At 41.4% G+C, this 27,414-nt stretch overlaps 1 protein-coding gene across 1 annotated transcript in view; it reads left to right on the plus strand.

Annotated features, from left to right (window-relative positions):
- The first annotated feature begins 7,262 nt into the window (after positions 1 to 7,262).
- The window catches only part of Ccdc14 (coiled-coil domain containing 14), a 36,863-nt gene continuing 16,711 nt past the window's right edge, over positions 7,263 to 27,414 (plus strand). The window contains 9 exon segments of the mRNA XM_050159891.1: positions 7,263 to 7,513; positions 13,250 to 13,302; positions 14,305 to 14,377; positions 14,731 to 14,800; positions 14,891 to 15,010; positions 22,742 to 22,975; positions 23,084 to 23,178; positions 24,565 to 25,084; positions 26,961 to 27,102. Of these exon segments, the coding sequence (XP_050015848.1) occupies positions 7,340 to 7,513; positions 13,250 to 13,302; positions 14,305 to 14,377; positions 14,731 to 14,800; positions 14,891 to 15,010; positions 22,742 to 22,975; positions 23,084 to 23,178; positions 24,565 to 25,084; positions 26,961 to 27,102 (1,481 nt within the window). The 5' untranslated portion in view covers positions 7,263 to 7,339.

The following is a 27,414-nucleotide window of genomic DNA, read 5'->3' on the forward strand; positions in this document are numbered from 1 at the left end:
CAGATACGGGGGGGGGGGGGGGGGGGGGGGGGGGGGGGGGGGTGGATGCTGAGATCAGAGACAAAGGAGCAAAACCACAGCCACTTTACCTTCACCACTGATAGAGACTGAGCTCCTCTCTCCCGCTGCCTTATCACTTCCTCTCTTCTAGCTTTATCGTTTTTTCTGTCTGTACAGACATCCAGAGCTCTATGGTTAGCTAGTGGCTAAGCTCCGCCCTCTAATCTTGAGGAAAGATTTATTTGTACAAACAAAATATCACCTTTCCCCTTTTATTGCCTAAAAATAAAAAAATGTTATAATTAATGTAAGAAACTATATACAATAAATACAATAACTACAATATATACAGGCAATAAATAAATCAATAATGTCTAGTCCACTAACAATAGACAAATTCAGAGAAAATACTCCATATCCATACAGAGGGCCGCTTCCTCACCAAACCCCTATCTGTAATTGTCTAAAGGCTTAACTTTCTCAAGATGTTTGTCCAGGCTTGCTCCATTTGCGGCAGAAACTGCTCTCAGGCAGGAAGTCACGGGTATACTCAATGCGCAGCCATCAGGATCCACAGCAGGCTTTCCAGAGACTTAAATGAAGTTTTAATATTTAATCGTTGTTACTGCTTCTCCATGGGCCTGACGCAAGTCCCTGGAGGCTGTAGGACAAGGTATGACTGATGAGGAGATTCATCAGAATTCACACATGACCCCAAAGCCTGGCAGTACCCCACCCCTGCGCCCACACTGCTTAGGTTGATCCCTGCTGCCAATACCTGTGTCAGACTTATACCTCGGGCCTCTCTTTCACACTCAGCAGTTTCGGAATCCTAGCATGACCCTGGCTGAGCTGTCAAACGAACTCCTCAGAGCAGATGGTATGTGTTTCTTCCTTAAAAAGAAAAAAAAATACATTCAGGAAGCAATAAACTCAGGATTTTATAAAGAAAAAAGAAGTGGGTTCTTTTTCCCCTAAATTAAGCTATTTTGATTAAAGTGAAAGCTGCATCTAAAGATACACTTAAAACTTCAGTGGAAAAATGCAAAACCATGGTTTAATTTCATTTCACTGTATTTCATGCCCTGCCAGCTCTTTGATGCTGTTCAGTCGGGGGTTCTCCCCCTACCATCCCTATGTAACTAACAACTTCCAGGGTCACCTGGCTAAGCAAGCGGAGCTGGACTCTTGACTCTGGATGGCTGATTTTGAAATAGGTTAGAATAATTTTAACTGGAAATTCTTGGAGCGGTTCCTGAATACCTCTGATGATATTCCAGGCAAATGTGTTGCAGAAATGTACACATTAGCATTTTTTCCCAAGGGGGAAAAACTTACAAAGTTTTTAGTGAATCTCAAAGTTGTAAAGGTCAAAAACCTTTTTATTGGAAATGGTTCCAGAAAGCAACAAATGCCTTGGGGAAAGGCAACAAAATAGTCCCCAAATCTTTTCAAGCCCAACAGAGCTCACAAGCCCAACAGAGCTCACTACGCACCCAGAATGCGACACTATCCACAGTCTCTTGGGTTCATATATTTGGTTTGAAACCTGTGTTTTAAACTTAGACCTTCACATGCATGCAACTTTGGTTTTCTTTGGAACATGGTCAAACATGAACAGACTTAGGCCCTTCAGAAATGAGTCACCTGGAAAGTCATTGGTCCAGTGAGCTGAGTTACCTGGAAAGTCATTGGTCCAGTGTGCTGAGTCATCTGGGAAGTTATTGGTCCAGTGTGTTGAGTCACCTGGAAAGTCATTGGTCCAGTGTGCTGAGTCATCTGGGAAGTCATTGGTCCAGTGTGCTGAGTCATCTAGAAAGTCATTGGTCCAATAAGCTGAGTCACCTGGAAAGCCTTGGTTCAGTGTGCTGAGTTATAAAAAGACTGAATAAAGAAAGTAGAGCCATGTACTCGAGTAAGAAGAGGAGCTAAAGCTTCCATGTCAGGCCCACAGAATCAGCACTGGGTAGTCTGAATCTTGGACATCTAAGTAGCGGGCAACTCTGGTTTACCACAGCAGTCCCCCCAAATAATTGACTAATTTATTTACTTGAATGATTTTTAAATTCCTACCACATGCAAGGCATTGTGCTAAGACAATAGGGATTTTCACTGAATAAGGCAAAGTCTTTGCATTCACAGACACTAAATTCTACTTGAGACCACAGACATAGAGCTAGCCATAAGATTATCGTGGTGAGAACTGATGTTAGTCCATCTTAGCCTGGAGCACACAATCTCGTATTTGGGAGCAGGGCAGAGATGGAAGGAAAGCTTTCCTTGAGCTAACCTGAGAGCCATATGAAAGAGATGTGTTTCAGATCACACCTTCTTCATCAGTCGCTGACTCAGTCCTCTGGAGCAACTCCAAGGCTCTCCATAATTCAACATGCCCCAGACATATCCTAATTGGCATTTTCCCACAACAAAATGGGGGCGAGTGAGTTCATAAGTGTCCCTCCTTGTTGTTGATTGTCCCTGCACAAAAGCATGCAAAACAAGGGCAAGGAAAATATCTACCCTTTGCTTTCCCAAATATCTCCCCAAATCCTCTCCATCTGACCTCTCATGTGCTTTCAAGTGTGTCCTTTTTATCCCTCCTCACCAGTGAGACCTCTTCCCCATCCTTCTCAATGCCATCATGTTGAACATAGACTTTCCAATCAGTCTGCTTCAGATAGGAATAGAAGACAGCCCAGTGTTTAAATAAAACTTGCTTTGCAGAGTCATGGACAAGGGAACCATAAAGGAATATTGAGGAACTTAGGAAGTGGCAAACCATCAACACCCTTAAGACTGAAGAGATGAGGGGAGACAGTATTTATGGAAGGCTGGAGAGACCTGGAGCCCATGAGCCCAGAAGGGTTTATATTTGTAGAGATCCAGCGCACCAGCCAGGTGCTGAATGGAGAAACACCTCAATCTCACCTCTTCTCTCCTGTCTTTGGCTGGTTATTTCTGTGGACAAAACTGGAGAACAAGTCTGAGTGATGTTGTTCTTACAGGTCAGTCCCTGAGACAGGGAAGGGCGGAAACTGCAGGTGGGGAAATAGCTCACATAAGTGTTTGCCTTTCTCCTGAAATAGTACATCATCCATCATAAAGAGCAGGGCAGGAGATCATTTAAGCTTTGAAGGACATGGGATCTCTTATAGTACTCAGCTCATCTACAGTGGCAAGAAAGCCGATCCTGACTGTGCCAGCATTGGATGATGCCCACCAACATTGAGGGTGGGTCTTTTCTGCCTGCTCCACTAAGGACACACACAGTTTGTCTGGGAACCATAATCAGAGGCTGCTTATTCGTTTCCCGGGTGCCCAGACCCGAATAATCACACAAAAAATATATTAATGACAACACTGTTTGTGCATATTCCTATAGTTTAGGAATATTCCTAGCTAGCTTTTACATCTTAAATCAATCCATTTTTATAAATCTGTGTATCACCACAAGGCTGAGTAAGGTCTCAGCGGTGCCCTTCTCCTTCGGCAGCTACATGGTGTCTATCAGACTCTGCCTTCTTTCTCCCAGCATTTCTATTAATCTGTGTATCACCATAAGGCTGTGACCTATCAGTAAGGTTCCAGCGGCATCTTTCTCCTTTGGCAGCTGAACAAGACCAAACCAGTCAAAATTCCACTGTGGATAAACGATGGGCCCACAAAGGTCCCACCTCTTAGCTGAGGAGCAACTGAGAGCAGATGGCTGCTGGAGGAGGGAGACTCTTCTTTGGGGGTGTGGCCACTTGAGGGTGCCTGTGCTCTGATGGATACCTCTGCTTCTGTGTGTATGGAGACAGTACTAATGGACTCAGCAGGATATTTATATATCTGTATCTATAACAATACATGACGTGAAGTTGGGATGTGTTTGGAGGGAGTCCTGGGAGAGTTGGACTGTGAAGTGGCAGATATGACCAAAATATATTGTACACATCTATGAAATTCGTAAGGAATAAAAAATTTAAAATCAAAACATAAAACCTGAAAGAGAGAGAATATTCCTCTTCCATCTCCAAATTCACTTTGACATCTCTCCCTACCGCTTCATTTATAATATCAAATAACAAACCAGAAATAGAAAAAGCAAAAGGAAAGAATAATGGAACTGCACACAGCCATTCTGTAATTGTGTAGGAATAGGGAAATGCTAATGTGCTACTAAGAGAAAAATGTTAATACCTATTCAAAGTGTATTTATAGATAAATTATCAAGTAGAAAAAGTCTGGAAGAAATGTGCCAAGGAGTGGTATGAAATATAGGTGACTTCGCTTTCCTTTTTCCCCTCTTCTTACATATATTTAAAAAGTAAGTATGTACAAATTAAGAAAACAATGTTTTAAAAAATCAAATTGAGAAAAACATCTTTGGGGCTGGAGAGATGCCATAGTGATAAAGCACACTTCCTGCTCTTTCAGAAGACCTGAGTTCAGCTGCTGGCACAGACATCAGGAGGTTAACAACCACCTGTAACTCCAGCTCCAGGGGATCCTGAGGGGGTCCCTGCAGGTGTCATATGGGGAGGCAAACCAGGTCAAGAGATGAGAATGAAACCCGGTGCAGACTGACTTCATTAACCTGGATCAGACTTCAGGAGTCTAATGCCAGGCGGTTCACTGTCCGCATATTTAAACATAGTACAATCTGGGTGTCACAAGCCATTTCCCCCCTAAAAATCATTACAGGAACCATCACCCTGGGGAGTCTGCAGAGAACCCCACACCCATAATTACGTTCTATTGAGAGAACCTGCCCCACACCCAATTAACTTATCTGTTAGCGGAACATGCCTCACATTCCAGCTATCCAGGGAACCAGGTGTGGCAACTTGTGACTTCTTGGCCTACCTGTCCGAATGTAACCTCTTGGCCTACGTGATGAACCTGGCCTACATGACCGGGACCACGCCGCGAGATCCTGTGCCCTGCCCACCAAGTCCTCATGCAGGGCCTATATAAGCAGCAACCATGATCCTAATAAAGGAGGCTTTGACAAATCTGCTTGGCCTCCTTCTTCTGTCCTAGCTCATTCCCTTCCAGGTAGCGCACCTCCGAGACCCTGGAATAACTGATTGCAAGGTGGGCTACAACCCCTAGACTGAGTAACCCACCCAAGGCAATCAACATCTGGGAAAGGTCTCCAGGTAACAGTCAGCCCAGTTCCAGGTGCACAATGAAGCTTAAGGCGTGACTACACAGAAACTCCTTTACAAGTACATGTGACCATGAGGGTGGGTTCTGTAGCTAAAAGGCCTAGAGTCTGGTGTGGTCTCTGACCATAGCATAGAGGTCAGCAGGCCATAGAGTACTTGTGACACCTACCCTAAGGATGGGTAACAGTCCAGGGAGGAAAGAGTCTGGCGTCATCATTCTGGGGAACTGGGGTGAGGTCTGTCTTGATATCAAAAAGTCACCAGGTCATTATCAAAATTCACTTCCAGCTTTCAGGATGGAATGCAGGTATTTGATTTTTATCTCCTCCACTAAGACACCCCTCTGTGATTAACGTTGCTGTTTCTCCTAGCTCTTCTCTGTGAGTACAAGGACCTCTGTGCCCCCAACAGGATTCAGTGCCCTCTTTTGGCCTCTGCAGGCATTGCACTCACGTGCACAAACTCCTACACAGACACAGACACACACACACACACACACACATATATATATACATAATTAAAAAGAAAATAAAAGAGAAACATTTGTAATTTCAGGGGAACACTTACCAGAGGGATGGAGAAAGAAAGGAGTTTCAGGGGTATATAGATATAGGCATACCCAGCCTTTTGAAATTGAGGCATAAGGTTGTCAGTTATAAAGTTCACATTGTAGAACCCCAATAGAGTAAGAAAAAATAAAAGCAAAACCTTCACCTCATAATGTAACAAGTTTAAGGTTGGTTTTGGGTGGCACTCATAGGTATCCTGAGGAACATGCCATCTAGTGGCCAACAACAAATACATACTTCGTAAAATCCCTCTAGTAGGAGTTGTGAAATACACAGGAAGAAAGATTTTATTTGTAGAATAATGTACATATATAATTTCATATACTTACATTTTAATTTGTTAATTATTATGCATATAGGTGGTTTTCTTGTGTGTATGTCTGTATTATGTGCTGTGTGGTGCTTGGTGACCTCAGAGGCCAGAAAAAAGCATTCAGTTTCCTGGAACTGGAGTTACAGGCAGTTGTGAGCTGCCATGTTGGTGCTAGGAATTGAACCAGGACCGTCTGTAAGAGCAGCCAGTGCTCTTAACGGATGAGCCATCTCTCCAGCTCCATTTCAATGAATTCTTTAAAAAGATTTATTTAAGTAGGGTGTTGTAGCACACACCTTTAGGTCCAGCACAAAGCAGGCAGAGGGAGGAGCATCTTTGTGAGTTCTAAGCCAGCAGGGTCTACATAGTAAGTTTCAGGTCAGGCAGCTACTCACATGTATGTATGTGCACCACTTGTATGCCTGGTGCCTGAGAAGACCAGAAGAGGGCACTAGATCTTCTGAAACTGGTATCACGTGGTTGTGACCCACAGGATGTGGGTACCCAACCTGAGTTGAGCAGGAAGTCATCTCTACAGTACTCAGGGTTTTAAAAATTAATGCACTTAAAAAAATGGTAGCTAATTAACCATAGAAAGAAGAATCAACTGAGTTAATTTCTCTCCATCTTGACTTAAAACAATCCCAAATAGAGTGTCTTAAACCTCATTCTCTATTTAGCAAAGCTGTCAGTGATAAAAATACTGTCATTCTCAATTAACAGCAATGATCTCAATAGAAGAGTAGACAACCAAGACAGAAGAAACCCAAAATCCCAACTGTTGAACACTGAGCAGAAAGGCCACAGTGAATAATTCTGAAACTGCCATCAGAACCAAAAGTTAATGATACCGAGGTTTAATTTTTTAACGCGTATCAAGAACAAATACATTTAAAACAGCACACAAAACTTCAGGTCACTTCTGAAAACCAACAATAGCGTCGTCTATGCCGGGCCCTTCTTCTGGCGCTGGCTGGTTCCCATTGCAACCAGTTGAAACAGGTCCTGAAGGACTAGTGAGTTCCTTCTTCTGTTGCCTGTGGTTCCACTCAGAGCAGAGCCTCAGCTCCTCGCCCCGCCCCTCCCGTCGGGCCCGCCCCGAGCCACCCCCCAAGCCCCCCCTCCCGTATCCGCCCCGTCCCTCCCGCTGGGCCCCGCCCCGAGCCCACCCACTCCCGTATCTGCCCCGCCCCTCCCTCCAGGCCCCGCCCCGAGCGTGACGAGATGGAGAAGGCCAAGTCTGTTGCGCACGCCCTGGTGGCCAGGTCCGGACCCTAAGGAAAGACCTTAGCGCCAAGGAGGACATGAGGCGCGGCGGACGGCGGGCGCCTTCCCGGAAGCGGAAGCTTGGGGGGCGGGACAAGGGACGTCGGGACGCCTCGGCGGTTAATTCTATTTTCCTGACGGCTTCGTTTCCCTACGTCTGGGCGGTTCTGAAGTTGAGAGAAATGGTCAGGTCCGGATCTCGCCCGGGCCAGGTGAGGGCTGCGGACCCGATGAGTCCACTCTGGGGTGGCGAGGGACTAAGGGGACTTAGGAAGGTACTAGAAAAAATAAAAACAAAGACAGAGTGGTGAGGACGTCGCTAGGTGAATGCATTATTTTAGGCGTCCCAGTCTAAACAGAGTGCTGGGTTTGGTGTCAGATCCCGGGTTTGAACCCCAGCTCTTATCACCCACCGGTACAGTGAATTAGTTTTAGTTAATCCTTGTCCTCAGAGCCAGCTTCTCGGCGCTGCCACCGGTGCTTCAGTGAGCTGATCTCTGTACCAGCCCTACCATTCTCAAATGCATGACTCTCAATGTACTCTAGTAACTGCCCGAAGTACGACAGGAACCCTATTTCAAAGTAAATATTCTTTGGCTTGGAACCGAGCTATTTTGGATCCTCTTCAGCTCCCGCCCCAGTCCAATCAGGTCCAACACAGCTAAACTAGCTTTGGCCCTGCAGTTCCCTGCACACTTCCATGTCTTTTCACGCTGTGGTAGTTCCACTTTCTGTCTAGCCCTCAGCTCAAGAGCTGTCTCTGGACTCTGTTTAACGCCCTCACACCATTCATTGGGTGTGCTTCAGGCCACCTTCCGTATCTTGTACTAGAATATTCCTTCCCTATCTTGGAGTTTTAGAAAACTTGGCATATACGATAGATTGGGGTTTGGTTTTGTTTTCCATCATTTATCAATATACCTATAATGTCTTTCCTACTAATGTGAATTTTGCACCCCTTTTTTTGTGACCTGTCTGGAGACTTCCTTTTTTGAATGGATGCATGTTGCCAATATGTGCATGGATATATGCTCTAATAATCAAAGAAATGGAAGTTAAAACCATGTGATAGTTTCTAACACAAAATACGTTTTAGTGAGAATGTCGATACGCTTGTATACAGTCCTGGTGGGAATATAAACAGTAGAGCTGCTATGAATAAGTGGATGAAATTTTCTCAGGAAATAAGCCAAGCATGGTGATACACAACTGTAGTCCTAGTACCTGGGGGCCTGAGGCAGGAGGATCATGAGTTTGAGGCCAGCCTGAATAACAGGGAAATCTTGTTTCATAAAACCAAACTATTTAAAGTAGAGCTAATATGACCCAGCCAGATCCATGACTAGGTATTTATTCAAAAGAATTGAAAGCAAGATTTTGAAGAGTTGTTCACGTTTTCTTTAGTTGTTGAATTATTTACAATAGCCAAGCATAAAAGTAACCTAAATATCTACAAGTGAATGGGTAAAGAAGTGAGCGGTTCTCTAATGGAATATTATTCAGCCTTAAGGAAGTTCTGCCCTATGCAATAGCAAATGTGATGTTTGAGACATTCTGAGTGGCAATGAGCTAGTCCTAGAAGGACGATACCACATGATTGTACTTTGATGTGGGACCTGAAGTGGTTAGGTTCATCAGAATAGAATGGCGACTGCAGAGGCTGGGCTGGGGAGAATGTGGGGTTGCTACTCAAGAGGTATTAAGTTTTAAATGTATGATAAGAAATCTAGAAATCTGTGCCTGTAGTTAAGGAAAGGACACTCGCTCACTCAAGCATGACTGACAGGCCTTGCCCTTCTCTCCTATTCCTTCTGCTTTGCTAAAAACCAGTAGATTACAGTCTTAAAGGTCTATTCCCTCATTTGGACACTTTCTCCTCCTGAGGCTGACAACCAAGGTCTAGCTATCAAACTATTGAAGTCCAGCAATCAAAAGCCCTCTTTGACTGCACTAATTAGCTTGCACAATTAAAATTACACACCTCATCCTAATGGGGGGAGGGTTTCCTTGTACCCTCATTAGCTGCCCTTTTCCTGCGCTCCACATCTGTCTCCTCTGTTCAGAGATAGTCCTTTGTCCTCTTGGGACAAATACTCTGGCCCCCTTTCCCTTGTCCCCTCCCCTTCTCTATCTCCTATCTTTGTTTCTTATTCCCTGTCCTCTGTCCCTCTGGGGCAAATACATCTCCTTTGTGCTGAGAACTTGGTCTTGGGGGTCCTGAGCCGATATTTTTCCTTTCAGTTGATTCTTTATTTTGTTAAGGTAGATGAAGTATTAAATATTTTTATAACAGTCTTTATAAAAAAATAAGAAACAGCTCAAAAGATTCCGAGGCTTGGCTAAAAATGATAAAGTATCCAACTTGGTGGCTTCCTCTGATTGAATCTGGAAAAAATTGACCATCAATTTTTTTGAAAAAAATGTTTCATAAACTTTATTATTAAAAGCCTTGCTAATGGAAAATATCACAAAAGAAAATTATTCAGTCTCAAAGTCTATTTAACTCAGTGAATTCTGCATAGTTAAAACAACCCTGCTGAAGCTGCGAAGCTTCGCATTGTAGTTTATACTTTAGCTATCAAATATATTTTTATGTACTTTTCCATCACCAAAAAATGAAAAAGCCATGGCAAAGAACTAGAAAAACAATGACTTTTATAACTGTCCATTATCTGCATTCAGTCCTTCTTCATCCCTAATGTTTATTCTTCCTTTTTTTTCACTTTTTATATTGTATTCACCTGTATATTTGTTTACATATCAGCATCAGTGTCAACGATAATGAATCATATTTGGTGTGTTGACTAGATAGGAATCAGTGTTTTCACACTAACCAATTAGCAAGGAAGAAAGAAAGGTCCTGCCCTAGTTCTAATTTATTAGTTGAAATTAGCTAATAAATGTAGAACCAATTGTATAGCGAAATGAATCAATCAGCTTTTGATAGATCAGTGACTTAACAGGAGTCATAAATGGATGTTCAGACTGCCTAGCAAAAGTCTGAAGACATCCACATTGTGTCAGGGTATCTTACAAAACGCTTAATTAGAAGAGTAAAAATAGTAACCTTAATGATGAAAATCCTGGCAGACACCATCTTACATCCATTTATATCACCAGTAACAGGACAAACTAATGTCATTTGCCTACTTGTATTGAAAATGACACATCTCTTATAGTGTTCCTGCCAGAAATGGATAGCCTGAGTCTGATCCTGAGGAAACAGTCCATCTAAATATGCAGGGGGCCATTATGCAAAATAACTAGCCTTTACTTTTTAAGTATGTCAAAGCTAGGGAAGATAGTGACAGCCCAAGGAATTTGGATTTAAGGAGATTCAAGGACTGTAGCAATTTAGTGTGGTCCTGGACTAGATATGGACTACTATTTTGAAAGACAGTATTGGGATAAGTGTAATATGAATCAGGTCTATTTACTTAGATTATAATCCCAAAGTTTTGAATTTTTATGGCTATATTAGGGAATTTTGTCCTTAAAAAACATTTAAGAATATTATTATTATTTTTTGAATATTTATTTATTATGTATACAATGTTCTTTCTGCATGTATGCCTACCCACCAGAAGAGGGCACCAGGTCTCATAGATGGTTGTGAGCCACCATGTAATTGCTGGGAATTGAACTCAGGTCCTCTGGAAGAGCAGGCAATGCTCTTAACCGCTGAGCCATCTCTCCATCCCCATTTAAGAATATTATGATTGTGACTTATTTTGAAGTGGGAAGACAAAAAAATAATGGTTTTAGTTTTGAGACATGATTATTTTTGTTTTTGTATGATAGTGTAGATTCATGACACTCCATCAGATTCCAAGACATCTCAGAAAATATAACTCTAACCAATCCAGTTTTGTAAAAAATGTATTCTCGATAATATTGGAAGGGGCAAAAAATACATAACGTGTGCACGAGTGTGTGTGTGTGTGTGTTTGTGTGTGTTTCCAAATAGAGAACAGTAAGCAACTCAGGAAGTTTGGTAGTTACTCTCTAAAGTATGAAATATGTAAATGTACAAAGAATTGAATGGATGCCAACACTGAGTGGATCCAGGAGTGGAATGAGGAGAGGATTATGGGCTTTGGTGTTCTAAGATTTTGTTTTGAATGGAGATGCTATTATCAGATACAAAGTTATTAAGATATAAGGGTATATATGATATAAAGTTTCTATTGCCCTGCTCTGCAAGTAAGTCTCTCTAATCTACTTCTCCAGATACTCAGTTTCCCTCTCTGAAGACAACATTCTTACACAGCTTCCAAGATGCTGAGTGCATGTAAAAGCAATGAACATCTTTTCTTTAGTAAAGCTAGCCCGCCTATATTAGTAAAATGCAGACATAAAATTGAGTTTAAAAAGAATAAGAGAAGTAGATCTAGATAAAAGCAGGGTTTGTTTTCTCTTTTTTCTTTTTCCTTTTTTGTTTTTGTTTTTTGTTGTTGAGGCAGGGTTTCTGTATGACCATCCATACATGGTTGTCCCAGAACTTGCTCTGTAGACCAGGTTGGCCTTGAACTCAGAGACCCTCCTGTCTCTGCTTCCTGAACGCTGGGATTAAAGGTGTGCGCCATCGCTGCCCAGCAAGGAAGTTTTTAGTGTGCTAGTTTTGTCCAGCCATCTAAGAAGTTAGAAGACAGAGCCAGAGTTCTGAAGAAAGCTTTTACTTTTTAGTGCATGTGGATGGCTGTAATCACCTCTGCATATGTGTGGGGAGGTCAGGTCAGTTTTCTAACGCTCTTCACTTTATTTTTTGAGACAGGATCTCTGACTGAGCCTGGAGCTCTCCACTATTTTGGTTTGACTGGCTGGTCAGTGGTCCCCCCAGAATCAAGGGGTCCATCCTCGACTCCATTGCTAGGGTGATGGACAGGGACCCTAGAGCCTGACTTTTTTTTTTTTTTTTTGAATTTTTCAAGACTGTTTCTCCGTAGATTTTGGTTCCTGTCCTGAAACTAGCTCTTGTAGACCAGGCAGGCCTCAAACTCACAGAGATCCGCCTGCCTCTGCCTCCAGAGTGCTGGGATTAAAGGCATGCGCCACCACCGCCCGGCTTTTATGTAGATGCTGGGGATTTGACCTCAGTTCCTCATGCTTGAGCTGCAGTCAGTTTGAGCTGTCTCCCTGGCTTTGTTGTGCTGGACGAGCGCTCTTCCCTAAAGCCCTTCCTAACCCCTTTGTTCTGTATTTGGGTTACATGATCAGAGAACTTGGAGACTAGAACATGCTCAAGGAAAGAGTACAGTTCTAATATAGTAGTAATAGGTCCTTTTGACTTCAAAATAATTTGAGTTTTCTTTACAGACGTAAGAAGTAGGCTAAAGGAACAAATGCGCGTGCTGCTTTCCTCACATTGCTTATAGGACACATTTATTGCATAAGAGCTAAATTACAGTTGTGCAGTTTTAAGATATTTCCCATTTATAAAAAGTAAGTGGCAGAGGGCTGGAGAGATGGCTCAGAGGTTAAGAGCATAGCCTGATCTTCCAAAGGTCCTGAGTTCAATTACCAGCAACCACATGGTGGCTCACAACCATCTGTAATGAGGTCTGGTGCCCTCTTCTGGCCTGCAGGCATACACACAGACAGAATATTGTATACATAATAAATAAATAAATATTTTTTTTTAAAAAAGTAAGTGGCATGCTACCTACATGAAATGGGATAGTCAGCCTCATAAAAGAAAGGAAGTTTTGGTTTATGCTGCAGTATGGATGAAGGTTAAAGATACTCTGCTAGTCACAGAAGGACAGATATTTCATTTAGAAGTGGTTTCTAAAGCCAAATGTTTTAGAGAGTAGAAAAATGGTTGCCAGGCAGTGGGGACTATGATTCAATTTGGCTTTGTGAAAAAAAAATATTTCAGGAATGTCAGGATGCCAACCTAATAGAACAATAAATATATATCTATTGTAATGTAATTTATTATGTCATAGGTGATATCTTCAGGAAGGTACCCGGGATCTAAGTTAACACATGGAAAGAAAGGGTGAGTACTTCTCAAAGTTTCTAAGTTCAGGAACTCTTAGGTACATCTTCAGGTCTTAGGGCTTGACTGTATTTTGCCAACCCCTGGAAAATAAATAAGTGGACTGTGCCTCTACAAGTAGTTAGTTGTTATGCAAATTATAAATCATTAGTGATTAAGTCCAATTCACTGATAATACGTCGGTGTCACACTGAGAAGAAAAGCACCAAGAGTGAGTCCAGATTTGAATTCTCTACATCAAATTCCCTGTGTCTTCCATCCTCTGTTTTATGAATCTGAATCTGTGCCTGCCTGAAGGCTGTCTTGTGAATGTGTCCCCGTGTCTGTATGTGTCTGTATAAAAACAGGATTTTGCTCTGAATTTCTTAAACAGTACAGAAAGCATCACATGGGGGAAGGAGTAGGATACTTTATGGAAATCTTTAGCAGAGTTTTACAAGGGATTATGTCACTCCAGCTAACCAGACAACATTGTTATCAGCCAGCATCCATAATAGTTGCTTCCAGCCTTTACATGGTAGATTTTAGAAAGTTGCTTTCAACTTGTGTGTTTTGGGTTTTCAGCAAATGATACACACGGGCACGGGTCAGGGACATGGAAGAGGGCATAAGATTGCAGGTGTGTATTCGCTTAGGTTGTAAAAGTTGATTACAGGGAAATCCAAGGCAGGTAGATTGGGTGCTTCTCTTAAAGGCAGGTTAGACAAATGGTCTGCGCACACAGTAGGAGAACAGTCTTAGTCTTACATGATCTCAAGGTTTATTATTCACTCTGGCTGTGAGGTCCAGTAAAAGTTCCAGTCTTTTAGAACAGAAAAGATGTTCTCAGAATATTGCATCACCACGTGGGTCATACCAACCTGACTGAGTGATTTTAGTGTCTAGTAGTCCTCATAATATCCACAGTGTGTTCATGTGTGGTTAGATGAACTTTATTCTTCAATCTTTACTGGAAAGGAAGTGATTAATTACATATTTTGGGTTATATACTTTGTTTTCTAGGACCCACCCAAGGAAAGTAGCACATTTAAATGCAGATTCTGCCTGTCCTGTTTATTCTGATTCGGAAAGTCAGGTAATGGATATAATAAGCCAAGTGAATGGATACAATATGCTATTTTAATTAGTCCTCAGGTAAAAGCTAAGAAGTGAGACTGCATACACTCCAAAGGTAAAGTATGGTTTGCACCAAGGAAGTATGTCGGCCCTTGAGAAATGTATTTGAGCCAGACAGTGGTGGTGCACACCTTTAATCCCAGTGCTTGGGAGGCAGAAGCAGATGGGTCTTGGACTGGTCTATAGACTGAGTCCAGGACAGCCAGGGCTACACAAAGAAGCCCTGCCTTGAAAGACCAAGAAAGAAAAAGAAAAGAGATGCATTTGAAGTGGCAGGATGTATTTTATCTCTAAGCGACCCTCTTCTTGCAGACGGAGACTGTGCAGGGACTTGATGGCTGTGCTTCTTTGCTGCGGGACATTTTGAAAAATGAAGATTCAGGTTCTGTTTTTAACGTTCTTTGCTGATCACCTTCTATCAATGAACTGTTCTTCTTAATGTTTACAGAAGTTTGTTTTTTATTATTAACAGGCTCGGAAATAGTATATTAAGAACACAGGTGCAATGCCAGACCTTTAGAAGGCAAAACCTGCAAAGCTAAAAAGAAAGGACCTGGAAAACATACTCCTTCAGTGGTTCGAAAAGAGATATGTAAGCATTTCCCCATATTTACTTAAAGGTTGTGCATCTGAGAGTGTGTATGTGTTTATGTAGAATGTGTTTGTGTGTATGCATGTGTGTGTGTATGTGGAGTGTATTTGTGTGTGTGTGTGTGTGTGTGCGCGCGCGCAATGTCAGGCATGTCCCTCAGTTAATCTCCACTGTTGCAACAAGGTCTCTTTCCTGAACCTGAAGCTTACTGGTTCTGCTAGAGGGTTAACCAGCAAGCTAGGGATCCCTCTGTCTCAGCTTCTCCAGCACTGGGAGTACAGGCACCACTGTGCTCAACTTTTCACACGAGTGCTGGGGATTTTGAACTCATACCCTCGTTCTTGGGCAGCACACATTTTATTGACTGAGCTGTCTCTCCAGCCCTTAAAGATAACTTAATTCTGGGATTTCGATAACTTATCAGGATGAAGCAGTTGTCTTTGATTTTTATTTTATTTGGTTTAAGTGTGTACTTGTGCTTGTTTTTCTGTAGTCAGCTCTTCATTGCCAGATAGTCACTTTGCTAGCTGTCACTTTCTTCCAAGCAGGGGCTGAGGTTCTTTTCTGGGTGTGCAGTATAGAAATTTCCAACCAAATGATGTTAGTGTACAGTCAGCTTTGTTTACACTGCCATTGTTTGTTTGCTTGATTGTTTGAAACAGGATCTCACTGTGTAGCCCTTGGCTGGCCTGGAACTCATTTGTAGACCAGATTGGCCTAAACTCAGAGATCTGCCTGCCTCTTCCTCCTGAGTACTATGATTCAAAATGTGTGCCACTATATTCCTTGTTTTCATAGCTAATCACAAACTGGTTGCATTTGGGGTATATACTTACATATAGTAACTATTTTAAAATTAACTTGTGTGCATATAATTAAGTTAGTTAAAGAGTAAACTTGTTGAACTGTGCAGTTAGGATATATGGCAAAAACACTTGCCAATGATTGACATTGAATGTATCCAGAGACATGGTAGTTTTATACTTTCATGGCTATCCTTGCTGAAAATTAAGTGTAGTGATTGAGGAAATATTTTGAGAATATTGTCTTTTAAAGACCTGTAGCATAAGACAGTTGAAACAGTCTACATTATGAAGTCCATTCTTAAATTAACATGGAATTATACATACTTATGAGGTACAGTCAAATGTTTCCACACATGTATACAGTGCAGAGTAATCAAATCATATTACAATGGGAATTGTGGGTGAAATCAGCTAGTCCTATTCTTCAGATGGGTCAAAATGTCATTCAGTACATAAGTGCATGCTTACATTTAACACAAGGGGAAAAATTTTAAAAATCATGTAAGACAGTCTCCCTAGATATTAAGAGATAAGGTATAAGCAAAAAGCCTAGAAAATGGAAGTGGAAGGACTGAACATTGTCATCCCATCTGATCACCAGAAAAACAGCTTCCTTCAGGCTATCATTTTGTGCATACACATGGTATCTGTCTTTCTTTATTCACNGAGCCATTCCAATTCAAACCACTGTACCAGAGGTCAACATTGAGTATATTCCTTAATTGTTCTCTATCTTAGTTTTTGAGACAGGATCCGTCACTGAACCTGAAGCTTGTGGGTTTGACTAAGCTGGCTGGCAGTGACCTTCGGGGATCCCTCTGTCCCTGCTTCCCTAGGCTAGGGTTAAGGGCCATGCTGTCAGCCCTTGCCCGGTTCTGGGGATCCAGACTCAGGCTCTTGTGTTTGAGCAGCAGGCACTTCACTGACTGAGCAACCCCTAGGCCAGAATTTCACTAAATTTGAAAACTGATATTGATGCAATTATAAAACCAAGAATTTTGGAATAATTTGCGTGTGTAAATCTACTCTTTTAACTATAAATTATATTCAGTCTAAATGGAGATGAAATATTTCTGATTAGCATCTGGTTTAAGGTATGCTTTGTGTAAAATATATGCTGAATTTTGAAGATTGAATACAGAAAGTGTTTTGTTCTTGGCATTACACACTGAAATGTTAGTATTCTTGCTACATTTCCTTATTTATTTTTATGGTGTTGAGGGTCAAACCCAAGGTCTTCTACGTGCTAGTCAAGAGCTATACTATTGAGTTGCAGCCCCAGCTCTGGCTACACATGGAAAGTAAGTCATCCTTTTAACTTTGTAATGTGACTACTTAAAATTTTAAATTACATATATTGCTTATATTTTGTTTCTGTTGGACAGTCTTAACTAGGTCAGTACCATCTAGCCAGTTGTGTTTTTAAAAATAATATTTAGGTTTATCTTGTAACTAAAGTTTTGTTGGAGTCTGCTGTTCATATATTCTCCATGGCTGCGTTTGTGCTGCCCTGGTGGCACTGAGTAGCTGCGACAGAGACCGCTAGCTCAGTAAGCCTTAAATGTGGACTGTGGCCTTGTAAGAAGGAAGCTTGTGTGGAGTTTGTTAATTTGTGTGAGCAGTGACATCTGCTGGCTGAGACAGGGCAGGATGTGTCGCTCAGGTGACTGAGAGACTACAGAGAGAAGGTGGAGGAGAGCTAATGACTGGAGGACTTGGGCCCGTGAGCATGAAATCAGAACTCCTCAGGTTAGACAGTTCTTAAGGAACCAAAGGAAATCTAAAAAGAGAGGCCTAGGACTCTAAAGGAGAGGACAAGGCTGTGTGCTCTGTGGTTGTGTACAAAAATCTCCTGTGTTTCACCTTAGACTTCAAAGTGAAAGTATTTTTAGAGGATATTTCCTATTTTGTTTATTATAAAATTTTATTTTCAATAAAAACTGGTACTTTATAGGAAATTATTAGCTAATTTTGTTGTGGCTCATCTGGTAGAGAAGATCCATTATTGCTTTGGATTTTTTGTTTGTTTGTTTGGTTGGTTGGTTGGTTTTAGTTTTTTGACACAGGCTTTCTCTATAGCTTTGGAGCCTGTCCTGGAACTAGCTCTTGTAGACCAGGCTGGCCTTGAACTCACAGAGATCCGCTTGCTTCTGTCTCTGAGAGCTAGGATTAAAGGCATGCGCCATCACCGACCAACTTATTGCTCTGGATTTAAATTGTCTCAGAGGGATCATGTTTGGAAGTATATTTTTTAGATAGCAAGATTGATTTATTAACATGAAATATTTACTTATCTGGCCAGTTTGAAACTATTTGATGATATGACATGTTGAGTTTTTACTATGTACCACATACTGTTCTTATGGCTTGCCAAATGTTATTTATAGCCCAAGTGTCTTGACGTTGGTGATTTTTATTTGTATTTTACTCTGTGTTTAATAACAATGAGATTACATTAAAATAGAAAAAGACAAGTACAGTACTGATTCACTTTAACTAAGAGGGCTCCTTCAGATAAGGAGTACCTAGACAGTCAGGTTTTTATGATGTGTGACCAGCTTTGGGGAGGGAATGAAAGAATGACAGGGAAATTGAAGGAGTAAGTAGGGAACCTTGATGTGAGGTGGTGATTGACGATGTTAAGCAAATTCCTTTTCTACTCTCAAAATTATAGAATATACCAACCTTTCCTGGGGTTTCCATCTAGTGAGGAAACATTCAGGAGGTGGAGGAGACCAATGACTATCCTATCCTCACATGAAAGAAGAGATGGGGCTCAGCTCTTGAGTGCGTGTGCGCGTGAGAGAGGCTGCTGTCGGATGCCCCATCACCCCTCATCTTGCTCATCTATTTGGTAGCTCTGGGGCTTGAACCCAGGGCTACATGCACGCAGCACAGGTTTTCTTCACTCCCTCCTATCTTATTTGTTGAGGCAGTTTTTTCACTAAACCTAGAGTTTGTTCCTCTAGCTAGACTGACCAGCTGACCAGCGAGCCCTGGGGATCCTCTTGTTTCTTACTCCCCAGCACTGGGGTCCCTGATGCCTGTGGCTATGCTTGGGTTTTTAAGTGGCTGCTTGAGTGGGCAAGCACTTTACCCACTTAGCTGTCCCCCCAGGCCCCAGGCTCTGTCTTATCTGAGAATTCCATCAGGCTTCTAGAGTGCAGTTTGAAGAGTTCACAATCACCTCCTAGTAGGGTTTCCCAAAAATGAACCTTTGGGTTCTCCACACCCCAGTAATGTCTATCAGAATTTAAAGATTCACTTTCTAAACACTGAACTTCTCACATCGTTAAACAGCATATCGTGTTGTTTGGTTATTGAAAAGACTCTAAATCCAAATCCATCAGTCGATTTTTCAGCTCCCTTCTTTAGATTTCTCTAGTTTTCTTGGATGTTGCCCCACAAGATCCTGTTTGGTTAGGAGCTTTCCCATAACTGTTTCAGTGTGAGTGTCTGTGAGCCTTGTGTTCCTGAGGGTTGGATTAGAGCAAACAACATTTTCTTTCCATCTTTAGAAAATTATCTTTGTCTCCTTGTGAATCTCACATAACATGTTCCTCCATGTTCAGGCATTGTATGCAGCTATCCTCTCTAGCAGTCCATGCAGTCTTCATAAGAGTACTGGTTTTGAAGACTCGCCGCTGTGATAGTCTCCTGCATAGCAGGCAAGAGACAGAGTTTGGGCTTCTTCCCGGGAAAGATGGGGACAGGGCCTGCAAAAACTGCACCTGCCTTCTGTCGCACTTGGGTCTGTGAGGTGACTTCCCATGCAGATGCAGCAGGCATGGAAAGACGGAGCTATCCAAATTCGTTTTTGTAAGGACTTTTTCATCTCACCTATGCTTCCTGTCGTGGTATACTATTTGTGCTTTAATAAATAAGCTTGCCTGAAGATCAGAGTGCAAAGTAGCCACACTAGTCAGCCATACATGCCAGGCAGTGATGACATACACCTTGAATCCCAGGACTTGGGAGACAGAAGCAGACAGATCTTTGTGAGTTCAAGGACACCCTGGTCTATACAAGATTGAATCTGTCTAAAAGAGAAACAGAGCTCACACAAAGGTGATCTGAGCACTTGGGATCATACAATCCCAGCACTATGGAGGTGGAGACAGGAGCTGTATGACTGGATGGAGAGAGGAATATAAAAGGGAAGAGTCAGGAACTCAGTGGAGTGTGGAGTCAGGTTGTTGGAGAGTATTGCAGGATTGCCTTTTCAGTCTGAAGATTTGGTAGAGGCACAAGGTCTTTCTAGTGGCTGGCCGTTTTGCTTTTTTGATCTTCAAGTTGAACCCCAATATCTGTCTCTGGGTTTTTATTATTCATGTTACAGATTCCTGCAGAAGTAACAATATTATGTCAGAATAGGAGTCAGGCCTCAAAGTCTTCAGCAACCCTAAACCCACTCTGCTTTGAAGAAACTGTATTCTTTTAATCATTTTTAAAAAACCATTCTTTTAACCTTTTTTCTAATAACAATGAGGAGGTAAAGAAAGGTTAGGCATATCCTCAAGGGTACTCAGCTAGTAAGTGAACATTTTAGTATGTGTCCTTTAGTAGCCATAAATGCTGTGTGTGGAAGTGGAATTGTGTCATAGCTTGGATGTGTCTTTTGTAGGTGCCATTCCAAGCTATTTTCCAAAGTCTATTTCATATCTATATGCTCATTTCTGTTAATGCTATTTAGCAAACATTAGGGGATGGGGGGTCTTGTTAGACAGGGAAATAGAATCTAGACTTTCTTTTGATGACCCAGTCACAGAAGAAGCAAGATATGGCTACCTCACTGAATAAGGTACTGAGCCACGTGGCTAACACAGACAAGAATAATGGGCTAATATAAGTTAAAAGAGTTAATAAGAAGTCTGAGCTACTAGGACAATCAGTTTATAACTAATGTAGACCTCTGTGATTTCTTTGGGACTTAACGACTGTGGGAACTGGGCAGGACAGAAACTTCAGACAACAGAATGGTGCCCACATGGACAACTGCATCCACATAAAGCCTGACAGAACTTGGAAAGTAATTCTAGACAAAAAAGAATAGAGTTAAGCATGGCTTATTGATATCAGCACTTTCTTGGGTGGGCTCTGCTTGCTAGAGGCAAGCACTCTCACTTAAGAGAGGCTTCCTGACTCAGCATTAGCTGCAAAACCTTGCAGCTCTTTTAAGAGGTCCTGCCATGAAACACTTAAATTGTGTTGATGAAAAACTGACTGCATGCTTTTTGGTGGTGGCAGGGATCTTGAAATGCCATAGAGTTGTGGCAAGAAACATGGCTCCAGCCAGTACATCTGCCATGAGACTGAAATCTCATAAAGCCAAGGAATGGGCTGGATCCAGCCACCAAAGCCACAGCTTTAATCTTGGCCATATCATTTAGCAAATTAAAGACTCATATGGTCAGAAAAAAAGAGATACAGTAAAGATAGTTTCAGAAGAAAAAGCTTATAAACAATTTACAGTGTATTTAAAAATATATGTAGGCTTGGGAGAGAAAAGAAAAAGGTTTAAGTCCTTAAAAGAAAAGAAAAAAGAAAAAAAAGTAGTTGGATGTGGTGGCACACACCTTTAATCCTAGCACTTGGAGGCAGAGGCTGGAGGATCTCTGAGAGTTCAAGGACAGCCTGGTGTACAGAGTGAGTTCTAGGACAAAGATACATAGAGAAACCCTGTTTCAAAACGCCAAAAATTAAAAATAAAAATAAAAGAATTAGATTCCTTTTATACTGGTTGTAGGACATTGCTGTATCAAGGTCTTTTTCATTCTTTAGCTTATTAATACCAGGTATATGCTTTGCACATACACTAGAGAAGACTTTAATAATGAAGTGCAAAATCAGCCCTGCCCAGAGAAGCTAGAGTTTAGTCAGAGGGCAAAGATAATAAAACATAAGTAACACAGACCAATATATGTATCGTATTATGATCTAAGTAGACACTGTGCTCTGAGATGGTGAAGAATAGTCATTAACTAGATTCATATGAGGAACACTTATGTGAGCCTTGGTTGGGGGATTGGAAGAGATAGTTCATCACAAGCAATGTTATAGCAGGCAAGCCAGGCTTCCTGGGTTTTCTGCTACCCTAGTGATGTATCATTCGAGTTGCGGTTCCAAGAGAGCTGGGAAGTAGGTGCTGGTCAGACTTTGGGAAACATTTGATGGGAGAGTCTTCTGTTTTGTGTTAATTTCATTGGTTAAATAAAGAGACTGTCTTGGCCCTGATAGGACAGAAAATTAGGTAGGCGGAGTAGACAGAACAGAATGCTGGGAGAAAGAAGCCGAGTCAGGCAGTCGCCATGATTCTCCCACTCCAGACAGACGCAGGTTAAGATCTTTCCTGGTAAGCCACCTTGTGGTGCTACACAGAATATTAGAAATGGGTTAGATCAGTATGTAAGAGCTAGCCAATAAGAGGTTATAACTAATGAGCCAGGCAGTGTTTAAAAGAATACAGTTTCTGTGTAATTATTTCTTTGGGTAAAGCTAGCTGGGTGCTAGGAATGTAGCCCGCTATTATTACAACAAACATTAAGTACTAGGTGAAGATTGAATTTATGCATTTTGATTATCTACTATTCTTACTGGTTGGCCTTCTATGAAAACATAGAAAGTTACACAATGTCCTGCCTTTCTTATTCTGTTTTCCACTGAGAAGAACTGGACAAGGGACCGGGTGCAAGAAGCTTATCGAGCGTTTGTGATAATACCCGTTACAGGTGTTGAAACTAAAGGGAGAGCTTCCAAGTAGCCTTGAATGGAGAGTTTAAGATTTTCTTCAGGGAGTTGAGTAAAGCCGTTCTATAAAGCATATGATCAGTTGAACTACATCTGAGAGTTTTTCCCCCCCTAAGATACTAGAGTAAAAGTTGTTGAAGATGCATATTTAAGAACTTACTTCCTTTCTCCACTTTAGTGTCTTCAGAAAGTAAGAAATGGATATCTAGTGAAGCTTCGACTGGAAGTGAGAGAGACACACCAGACACAGCACAGCACTGGTCATTACGAGACCATTATAGAATGTACTCACCGATAATATACCAAGCCCTCTGTGAGCATGTGCAGACTCAAATGTCACTGATGAATACCTTGGCTTCAAAAGATGGCCCCAGCAGAATGCCTACTGCATGTCATACTGTGTCTGGCTTAGGTTAGTATGATATTTGAATATTGACTGTAAGCTGTGATTAAATTACTTTGTTATATAAGCACTATAAAATGTGAATGATACATACATTTTTTTTTTCACTTCTTTTAGAGTCTCAGGCAATACCACATTCTGGTTATGGCTGTTGTACTTCCACTTCAGTCTGGTCACCTCAGCAACTGCCCTGCCCTCTAATGGTTCACTCGGTGAGTATAGTTTGTATACTAAACAAGAAACAACATGGTTATAGAAATTGTCATCTTAGCAATGGAATATTGAATTAACTGCTCCAGTGTACTAGGATGTAAAACCAATTTTGTGTATTTTTTGAATTAGAAAAGTTTTACCTGTTAAGAACATAGGTATTATTAAGAAGCAATCCTGAGGAAAGAAACCAAACTTACCCGGTACCCAAGCACAGCCAACACCTGGTGACGTGTGTCTTTACTCATTTAACTCTGTGTCTTATTTTCTGTTTAAGTGATTTTCTTTTTAAAATAAGAGCTATAGTTTTATACAGTTATATACTGCTTTTTTTTTTTTTTCACTTAATACATTGTTAGTATGACTGTGTTTTCTTCCTCTCTGCTTCTGTCTCTCTCTCTCTTTTGTTTATTTGGTTTTTTGAGACAAGGTTTCTCTGAGAAACTGCCCTGGCTCTCCTGGAACTCACTTTGTAGACCAGGCTGGTCTTGAACTCACAGAGAACTGCTTCTGCCTCCCAAGTGCTGGGATTAAAGGAATGCATCACAAGACCTAGTTGACGACTTTTTATTACAGTATACCTTTTATATAGTTGAAGCTGTGTTTTGTGGGTATTTTTCTCATAAGACAAATGTCTTTGAGCTAAGTTGTATAATAAAATCACTAGTCTCTGATTTGATATTGAACCAACAGCTAGTTTTATTATTTTAACATGTTCATATACATTCTATATACACACATGCATTTTTATTTCTGTTACTAAAAATTGAGCCCACCACCTTATACTACCACTGAGCTACATCCCTAAATGAATAGATCTTTCTTAAAGTTCTGTATATGTGGTTTTTAATAAAATAATTGTTTTATTTATTTTTATTTTTTTGTGGAGATTTTGCCTGCATGTATGTCCGTGCACCACATGCATGATGGGATTGGGTCCCCTGGAACTGGAGTTAAAGAAGGTTGTGGGCAGCCACGTGGATTCTGGGAGCTGAACCAGGTTCTCTGCAATGGTGACAGTACTCTACAGATGTGCTGTCTCTCCAGTCTCTTAGCTTGCTTCTTGTAATGTTTCTCAAAGTGAAAATATTTGTTTCAGTCCAAATGTGGGCTAATTTTTTGATGCCTTTAAAGCATGTATGGTATTTGTAAACAATCTATTTTCATCATGACCTTATAATATTCTCATGTTGCAGAGTGAGCTACTTAAGCTCTGAAAAACTAGTCTTTGTTGTGTAGTGGAGACATCCAGCTTGCTTGTAAGCTGAACAGTCACAAAATTGGTTTATAATGGTAGAAAATTATTTTCTAATATTACTGATTTGTGTTTTTAATAGTCTACTAGTGAATTGTTCATACTTTTGAAGGTTTTTGTTTTTCCTGCTTAGGGAGTTCAGACTGATGACGATAACCATCTTGCATCACAAGATCAAGCAAGCTCTGTGAACTGCTCTGATGTTCTCAAGAATTCCTCTAGTGTTCTTCCTGGAATTCCATGTGGCCTTCTCCACACTGACGAAGCAGCTCTTCCCACGCCTCAGCAGCCGACTCTTGCTAATTTGTCGTGGATGCTGCCACAACAAAGAGCTAAGGAAGCAGACCTGCGAAAGTGTTTCCAAACACATGTGTCTCCGTTTCCAGCTCATGGAACAGACGTTCCCTCGGACAGTCAGGCACACCAAAGCCCCACTCAATTGCAGCCACCTTCTTTGGCCACTAATGAAGAAAAATGTGCCAGAGAACAAATTGGAGAGACCACAAACGAAGGAAAGTATTTAAGCATACATGTGCAAGATGCAAAAATAGCCAAGAATGTGCAGCAGGCAGAAAACGTGAGTCAAACTGCTGAAAAAGTCAGAATTGCCAAGTGCTTGTTGGGAGAGCTCAAGGCCCTGGTCGCAGAACAAGGTAGATGAGTGTTTCAAACTTTTCTGTAATGTGGTATAATGCTTGATAGCAGTGTTATGTCTTCTGGCTGTCATTCCAATGACAGTGATTGCTAAGGAGTGCTGTTTTTCACAGAACTGTGTCTTAACCCAGTAAGGAAAAGAGTTCTGTTTGTTGTCTTACATTTTGGGGCTTTTGTTTGTTTCCTTAGACAGGGTCTCATGTATTCTAAGATGGCTTCCAGCTTGTGTAGCTAAGGGTGATGTTGGACCACTAGTCTTTGCTGGTCTTCCTCCACTGCCTGTGTGCTGGGGTTCCTGGGACTTGACATGTATTGAGAAATAGCAAACACTTCCAAGTGTGTATTCATTCTGCTTGATGCAAACAGACTTGAAAAGATCCAGTACCGAGAATCCATAGAAAGAAAATTATAGTAGTTAGATGACTATTTTTCGGTTTAACAAAGATCCAAATTTCCTTCCATTATTTTGTAACTGTTAAATTGTTCAACAGCACTTTGCATAGTAACCAGTGCCATTTCTGGCCTTTTAGTTTGTGTTTAATATTTTTCTCTTAAACCAATAAAATGTTTTTGAACCAAGTTGGTTTTTTCATTGTGTATGTATTTTTCTGAAGTAGTGGCTTTTGCTTGGAATGAATTGCAAATATCAGAGCTATGAGTAGAAAGCGCAGTAATTGATTGTGAAGCTAACAGAATAGCTGCCATTTATACAGGCTGACATACATACAGAACTCTAAAGTCCTTGGGAATAACAGCACAGTTAAGGTATAGGTTAAGTGTGCTAAAATTGTTACGTTTCCAGAGCTTCAAATTAGACAGGCTTGCTTTTGTTTTTGAAATAAGGACTAACTGTATAGCTCTGGCTGGCCCGGAACTTGCTGTGTAGACCCAGACTGGACCTACAAAAGCCTAACTGCCTCTGCCTCCCAAGTACTGGGACTAAAGGTGTGCGCCACCACCCTTCTGTCATGCTCGCGACAGGATAGGACAGCGCCAGTGTTAGGGGTCTAGAACACTCACCAGGGCCCAGCACTGAGCTCTTTCACTTGGGCGGCCTCCCCCGAGTCTCACAGCAGTAATGGTCTCCACTCTGGGGAAGGAAACGAGTTCTGGATAACAGTATCATTCTGATCTCTGTCACCCAGTGACAGACTGCTTTTTTAGTTCCATTTAACTATGAAGAAATTTAGACTTCAAGAGTGAAGTAATTGAAATGTTGGCCAGAGTATATAATAAATAAAAAAAATCTCAATTAGAGAGGAGGAAAGACTAAAATCAAGAGGTCAGTATGGTCACTGACTATAGTAACAATACAATGTAATTTTCAATTGCTCAGAGATTAGGTTGCCAGCCTTCTCATCACAAACAATTAGTACAGGAGGCAATGCATGTTTATTACCATAATTTAGCTATTGCACTACGCATACATAATTCAAAACATGTTATACGCAGTAAATCTCACAATTTCTGTGTGGCTTGACTAAGGTCAAAGCTGCCATCGTGGTTGAGCCACCGCTTCACCTTCAGAGCCGCAAGCAGAGCTGCTCTAGAGAAAGTGATGACTGCTCAGTTGCTGGACATCCTTGTTCACTGTGTGCGTGTGCTTTTCATCAGTGTTCAAATACTTGTGGCCCTGAAAATCACTAAATATAATACTGTGATTTAAGATTAATCTTTCCTTGGTGTAACTTCTTTAGAATTGATCTGAGTGAGCAAATACAGACAGCAAGATAAAGGAAATAGAATTTGTATAATAATCATGAGTAATGAAAACTATAATGGGTATATATTTATCTATAAAGATTTTTAGTAAATACATGCTAATAATCTTTTCAATTTAAAATACTGTTTTTCCTAACCTGTCTTTTATTACAGAGGACTCGGAAGTTCAGAGATTGGTAACAGAAGTAGAGGCATGCATATCTGGGCTTTCAGCAGTGAGTGGCCGCACAAACACCGACGTTGAAATAGCACTGGCCCTGCAGCCACTGAGAAGTGAGAATGCTCAGCTGCGGAGGTAAGACTTGCTCTTTCGTGTTGTTGTCTGTAGGTACGGGAGCTCCACAGCCAGCACACAGATGCCGCGTGTGATAGCTCGGAGCAGTGCTCCAATGTTTATGCCTTTCCTTTCTCATCTTCCAGTGGGTTCTGCATTCTTCAACTTCCCGCTGCTTCTGCCCACTAGGATACGTTTACTCCCAGCAATATCCCTGCTGTACCTGGGAGGTGTACCTGCCTCGTGTAGTTTCTGTGGTAGTCTAAGTTTTTACAGTGACAAACGTCTTAGTCACAGAAAAAGTGTAGAAAAGGGAAAAGATTCCTTCTACTT

Source organism: Alexandromys fortis, unplaced genomic scaffold (assembly GCF_014885135.2).
Source record: "Alexandromys fortis isolate MF-2015 unplaced genomic scaffold, M_Fortis_MF-2015_v1.1 scaffold_119, whole genome shotgun sequence".
In the NCBI taxonomy this organism is placed as follows: domain Eukaryota; kingdom Metazoa; phylum Chordata; class Mammalia; order Rodentia; family Cricetidae; genus Alexandromys; species Alexandromys fortis.